Source organism: Zeus faber, assembly GCF_960531495.2.
Source record: "Zeus faber genome assembly, chromosome: 8".
In the NCBI taxonomy this organism is placed as follows: domain Eukaryota; kingdom Metazoa; phylum Chordata; class Actinopteri; order Zeiformes; family Zeidae; genus Zeus; species Zeus faber.
The window spans coordinates 24,020,179-24,027,501 of record NC_137195.1 but is presented as its reverse complement, the minus strand read 5'-3'; the positions used below and the strand labels follow the sequence as shown (position 1 = coordinate 24,027,501).

The 7,323-nt window shown below is 41.6% G+C and overlaps 1 protein-coding gene across 1 annotated transcript; it reads right to left on the bottom strand.

The window, feature by feature from the left end:
• Nucleotides 1-702: 702 nt before the first annotated feature.
• Nucleotides 703-2,657, bottom strand: LOC307234457 (E3 ubiquitin-protein ligase TRIM39-like; the record flags this gene model as incomplete). Its single annotated transcript, XM_080006177.1, is given in 2 exon segments — nucleotides 703-2,339; nucleotides 2,342-2,657. Coding segments are annotated over 2 exon segments (1,620 nt in total). The 3' UTR covers nucleotides 703-1,035.
• Between the last annotated feature and the right edge of the window lie 4,666 nt (nucleotides 2,658-7,323).

The following is a 7,323-nucleotide window of genomic DNA, read 5'->3' as shown; positions in this document are numbered from 1 at the left end:
TAGCTGTATTAGCATGAGCCGTATTAAAATTAGTTGTCTTTGCATTAGCCGTCTAACCATGGGCTGTCCTAGCGTTAGCCAAATTAGCATGAGCTGTATTAGCATTTGCCGTATTAGCATTAGCCGTATAAGCATGAGTCGTATTAGCATGAGCTGTCTTAGAATTAGCCGTCTAACATGAGCTGTATTAGCATTTGCCGTATTAGCATTAGCCGTATAAGCATGAGCCGTATTAGCATGAGCCGTTTGAGAAAGAGCCGTCTTAGCATGAGCCGTCTTGGAATTAGCATTAGTTGTTTTAGCATTAGCGGTCTAACCGTGAGCTGAATTAGCATTAGCCATATTATCATTAGCCGTCTTGGCATTAGCCGTCTAACCATGAGCTGAATTAGCATTAGTTGTTTTAGCATTAGCAGTCTAACCATGGGCTGAATTAGCATTAGCCGTATTAGCATTAGCCGTCTTAGCATTAGCCGGGTAACCATGAGCTGAATTAGCATTAGCCGTATTAGTATTAGTTGCTTTAACATTAGCAGCCTAACCTTGGGCTGAATTAGCATTAGCCGTATTAGCATTAGCCGTCTTAGCATTAGCCGTCTAACCATGAGCTGAATTAGCATTAGCATTAGGTGAGATGAGGAGACGATTCCATTCGTAGTTTGAAGCCTTTATTGTTCAAACCAAAAAGCAAATGTCCACAGTGAAGCACAAAGAAACCAACGTCATCAAGTCCAAAAACAGTTCTGTTCACATCAAACTAAACATTTAAAAAGAAGCTTTTACGATGGAAACAAGAGAAAAACACCAAAAAAGGGAGAAATGGAGGAAAAAAAGAATGATGTCCATGTTATTTTTACAAACATTATAAGTGATGACATCAAAGTAAAGAACACCTCACACAACATGTTGTAAATGTTTGTCATGTCACTCACTCATTGTTGTGGCTGCAAGTGGCTCTGGATGAAAGCATCTGAACAATGGAGATCAAAGTGTAAAGATACAAATGTGCTGTGGCTGGATGAGAGCTCATTGTTTTCACCTCAGAGCTGTGATCCTCAGTGACGCTTTAGTGGTTAATATGTTAAACGCTGGATAGATCTTCTCGGTGAATGTGCAGCCTGTGAAGGAGTAGATATGATCCTTTGCCTCCACATGGTAGAAGGAAACTAGCCCTTCCTCATAGTCTACAAACACCCCAACTTTGGACATATTTTGTTTCCAGGATAGTTTAACACCAGAACAAGTTCTTTTATTTCCACGTATAATCCAGTAGCCATCTTCAGTGCTGAGAGATAAACGTCCCTTCCTGTTGATTGACTCTTTCAACACTCCTAAACGCCAGTCCTCCCCTTCCACCTCAACCTCATAATAGAATCTCCCTGAAGTGAAACCTTCTTTTCCCAGAACAAAACTATAATAATCAAATCGTTTTGGATTATCAGGGAGCTGCTGAGGTTTGTCTCCACGTGTCACTTGTTTGCCATCACCAGACACTATCAGCAGTGGTTGTGCTGTTTCAGGGTCCAGGGTCACATCCACTGTGTACAGCTGCTGCATCAGCCTCAGTCTGACATCTATCGCTGAGTTTTCCAGATCTTCCTGGACCAGAATTCTCTGCACCTCCTGAGTGATTGTCTTCTCCAACTGTGCTACGGCCAATCCAAGCCTCGGCCGATGGAGATGAGTGCGTACGGGTATATCAGACAAGTCCTTGGCATGTGGAGAGGAGAAGACGGATGGGAGGCGCTGGAGGAGCTGGAGGTGGTCCTCAGCGTGTGAGAGATGCTCCATCTCGCTGCTCCTCCGCTGGAGCTCTGTGATTTCCTGCTCCAGCTCTGTGATGCACTCTTCAGCCTGTTTCTCTGCTGCTTTTTGCTTCTCCTCGATGGCTGAGATCAGCTCATCCTGCTTCGTCCGGACGGAGGCCATCAAAGCGGCGACGGCCTCCGCACACTCCGCTATCTCTTTCTCTGCGACTGTCTTACCCTCCTCCACCGAGCGCTCGATCTCTTTCACCTTCCGTCGTCGTTCTTCTATCATCTCCTGATATTCCGGTATCCTCTTCCCCAGCTGGACCTTGCGGCGCTCGTACTCTTCCTCTACGGGCACCGTTTCGTGACCCTTGTGTTCCGTGCACATGACGCAGACACAGAGCTGCTCAGTCCTGCAGTAGAGATCTAAAAGCTTATCGTGTTTCTTACAGATCCTGTCCTCCAGGTTCTCTACAGGGTTGATCAGCTTGTGTCTCTTCAGGGCTGCCACCCTCTGATGGGGCTCCAGGTGAGTCTCACAAAAAGAGGCTGAACACACCAGGCAGGACTTCAGGGCCTTGAGCTGGTGCCTGGACAGAAGTCACAGAGCACCGCCCCTTCCTCTTGGTTGTGGTGGTTGGAACCGGCAGCTTTAACATGAACAGCCATCTTGAAATGAGCAGCCACCACCTCAGATATTAAAGTATTGACACAGACATCGGGTCTTTTTTCAAATGACTTTTTACACATTGGGCAATTATACTGTTCACATTCGTCCCAATATTTGGTGACACAGGCCTTGCAGAAGTTGTGTCCACATGAAAGTGAAACAGGTTCGGCAAACACGTCCAGACAGATGGAACATATGAACTGTTCCGGGTCCAGGAGATCGGTGGCTGAGGCCATGGCTGGAGGAGAGGAGAGAGGAGAGAATGACACAGAGACATGGGGAGCAGATGACAACAACAGCAAAGCTTATTTTTGTTTCCGTGGTTTAGAACCAGGAGCTCATTCACAAGGTCACCAACTTCAACCTTTCAAACATATATTTGGTGGTGAATTGTGTTGTCAGAACAGTCTTTTTTCAAAAAATACTCAAACTACATGATGACTGACATGAAATGCAACAGGATTTGACCATTTTACTAAAATGACTGCAAAAATAAAACACTTCCCCCTCCACCCTACTGCTTGTTTCTGTTGATGATCTCAATGAACGTCACAAGTTTATGCTCCACAAAGCTCCCAAAAACCCTCTGCTCAACACGTCACTTGATCAAATATTTTCATTAAAAAAAAACAACGACCGACCAAGAATCACAGACATTCAAGACAGAACTGACCTGTATCCTTCGTGTGACTGTGAAAGACAAACTGGATTCTTTTAAGTTTAATTTCCTTGAAAGTGAGAAGCACCACCTACATAGCTCCACCTTTTACTGACAGTCAGCCCACCCCAGCAGCCAAAAAACAAATAAGATTGATTTCATATATCAAAGTTGTTCTTATTATTACAATGTATTATCAATATTATTATTATTATGATTTCATTATTGTTATTAGTAATTTGAATTTATTATTATGCTTATGCTTTTTTATTATTATTATTATTACAATACTTATATATTAACTTAAAATAATACTACTATCGGTAAACTGGTAAATAAAAAAGTATTAGAGAAATGACAAATTCTTTAGCAAACATCACTGACATCATCATTGATCATAACTAGAGCTGTCAAACGATTAAAATCATTGACAGCGATGACAGGTATGAGATTAATGACATGTTTTTGTTTGGCCAGGGCTACATTCATAGAGTAAGAGGACGAAGTCATATCAATATTGGATCATATTGAATTATTTTAAGTTCAATTTCTGTGACAACCGACCAAGAATCAGACAATTAAGACAGAACTGACCTGTATCCTTCGTGTGACTGTGAAAGACAAACTGGATTCTTTTAGGTTTCATTTCCTTGAAAGTGAGAAGCACCACCTACATAGCTCCGCCTTTTACTGACAGTCAGCCCACCCCAGCAGCCAAAAAACAAATAAGATTGATTTAATATATCAAAGTTGTTCTTATTATTACAATGTATTATTATTTCAATGTATTATTACGATTATTATTTAATTATAATTTCATTATTTTTATTAGTCATTTGTATTTCTTATTATGATTATGCTTATTATTATTATTCTTATCATTATCATTTTATTATTATTGCAATACTTATATATTTACTTATAAAACTACTATCAGTAAACTGTTAAATAAAAAAGTATTAGAGAAATGACAAATTCTTTAGCAAACATCACTGACATCATCATTGATCATCACTAGAGCTGTCAAACGATTAAAATCATTGACAGCGATGACAGGTGTGAGATTAATGACATGTTTTTGTTTGGCCAGGGCTACATTCATAGAGTAAAAGGACAAAGTCATATCAATTATCTTAACAATCCAGCAGGTGACAGTAAAGTGCAGTAAGTCTACAAAACAACATTTAGGGTCAGGCATATTCTTTGGCTCTTTAATGCTTTTTGGTTCTTCCCAAATACATTTAATATATGATTCCATTTCTTTTTCTCCAACTAAAAATTGGGCTTTGGATGTGATCAAATTTCCTTTAAATGTGACAAGAACAGATGGAAGTGGTACCATCTGTGGATGATGTTAAATGAAACCTCTTTCATCTTATTGGTTAATGAGTATTTTTCAGTTGGAGTCCAAACTCTCTTCCGGCAAGTATCTATCCCAGTGTTCCGGAATGCATGTCCATACGGGACGGACACAATGTCATTCTGGAACAAGGAACCAACTTTGCTGTTTTTACATAAAGGTTCAATAGATATTTGTATTTATCTTGATCTTTTAAAGGCAAGGCTCTTTGCAGCCATTGACTTTTTCCAGAGTTTTTTTCTAGAATAAGAGTGAAATTCAAAGAACACCTTCTTGTTTGGTCTTTAGTAATAAAACATTCGCAGGTGGGTAACTCAATCTTTGACTGGAATAGAACAAATTGAATGCATGTTACCTAGTAATTCACACTTATTGACATTTAGACAAAGAGCAGATGCTTTAGAAAATACATGGACTCCATCCAAGTGAACTGTTGTCTCTGTGTTGTCACGATGAGCTGCACTGAGGCCTCACAGCAAGTTCAACTGTTCTCCACTCAACCCTCCAAGGAACAGGCAGATTGTTGCATCTGGCAGCTTTTCAATGCAGGAAGGTGAAAGGGAAAACATACAAGGTAAAAAACACATCAATCACCATAGGAATTGGATTCCAACAGGAAGGTAATAAAGGTAAGTATGATGTTAGTTATTTTCAGGGTGACACGGTAAGTATAAAAGACATAACTACACAACAACAATTATTTCCCCGCTACAGGTAACGTTCAAACAAGTATTTCACAGTAACTAAAACATTTTCTCCATAGAACATAAATCCTTTGTTAGAGGCTTATATCACTTGCATATGTTCATTAAAATACTCTTGGAAATACTGCAGACTTTACCTACGCTAAAGCCAGGAATGGAGGCATTTAGATTTGAATGACAGGAATGACACATTTTCACCGTATAATGTCATTTTCCACAATGCAAAGACAAGAGCGTTGTTGTCAATTACAAATGTAAACCTTCACACAAAGATGTACTTAATTCAAACAGCGGTCGGAGTTAAAACCACTGATATAAATAAAGTTAGAAGAACTGACTTTGCAGAGAACGCAAAAAATGGGCCTGTATTTCGAGAATAAACTCGTAATTCCGAGTTGGTAGCCGACTCGAGAATAAACTCGAAAGAACCTTTCGAGAATAAATTTGGAATTCCAATTCGGGGGGAAGCCCCGGCCGTTACACACCCCGAGTTTGGAGGCCCTAGCCCCCGGGGCCGGGCCGCTGCTTCCCATCAATGTCCACGGAGGTCCCGGGCCATGTCCCCGGGCGACCTGCCCAAAACCTAGTCTATTATTATTATATGTCAGCGCTTCTAACGCTGGTGGAAAAAGAACCACTTTTTCACAATTATTGACTGTATATAGAACCACCACATTCAACATAGCAGCTTAAACCGTTTTCACACCAATTTTTTTTTTTTTAACCCGGGTAAACCCTTTCCCGTTGCTAGGAGAAATGGTGTTTATTTCAGATGCTCCATGCTGCCGGTGGGCACTCGCACACCGGTCCTTCGACGCCGGGGAGCGGCTTGGAGCGGTGCTGGAGTGACTAGGAGCCTGGCGGGGGGCATAGGGGTTCTCCGCTGTCCTCCCCACGGTGCGATCACCTCACTCAAAACATTTCATGGTCCCCCATGCGGAAAAAAAGTCCAACTTCTGATTTTGATTTTGGATTCTTAAAGGGATATTAAATGATGGAATGATACACAGATACTCCTGTCTATTTATGTGCCAGCGTCCAGAATTTCAACGTGCGTCACATCGTGCAGCTAAAGGGGCCAAAATGAGCGTCTGGACCCGGGTGTCCTACTCACATCAGAGCCGATCAGAGGTGGAACCGATTGAAACCTGTGTCTATCGCAGGGTCATTAGACCCGGGACTGAGACCAGGGATTTTCCTTTCCCACTGATGACAAATGGCAGATGTTAGCAGGTGTTACCAGGTTTTTGGTGCAGTGGGAAAGGGGTATTAGTTCTAGCTGTCTTGCTTGCAGTTGTGCATTAGACGCAAATCAATATGAACTGTCTATAAACTCATCCTCCGGCCTGACCACACTCCCTATGAATAGCATGAAATAACTTCAATGAAATCATATTTTCTGACAGATGGCCTGCCCTCCATTCCCTTGCATTGTTGTGGTTAAATCTTAACCAAGTTGTTCTGGCAACATCTTGGTTCAGATCATTGTTCAAGAGTTGCTAAACAAGGTCAACAAAGTTGGAGTGACAAATGTATTGATTTTGCCTGCAAAAAGTGACAGATTTCAGTTTGAAAAGTCTGCGATGATCGCAACAGTGACAGAAAGAAGGAATGATGTTGAAAGCCTTTTCATTTTTGCGACAGGGAAATCACTTCCGGAACTCTTTATTTGGACACAGTTGACGTCAATTGTCAATAAATTGATGACTCACTTACTTGTGCCTGAGTGTGTGCTGCTTGCATGGCAACAGCTGTTACAAATCTAGTGCATGGGAGTGGATGAAGGGCGACGGGGGTTAGTTTCAGGTCTGTGATACTGGGAAACGCCTCGCCCACATGGCCCCGCCTCCTTTCTGGCAAGTTCACCAGTTAAGAGACAATTTTTGTCAATCAAATTGACCAAAAAAGAAAAACATGTTGGCGGCGGCAACGTCTTTTCTTCTCTTCAGTTTTTCTTTTGCTGAGCAAGCTGAGCATTGTACAGCACGTCCAGGTGTGAGTGCAGTCCATAAGCTGGTGAGCTGTATGTCATATGTGGCATTGCCCTGCCAGGTGTGATGGTCAGTCAGTCAGTCAGTCAGTCTCTCTCTCTCTCTCTGTGATTGTTGGTTCTAGAGTTGCTCTTCTCACCTAAAACCATTTTTGGGGGTTTTTGTATATAGTTTGTGTGACGTCTTCAA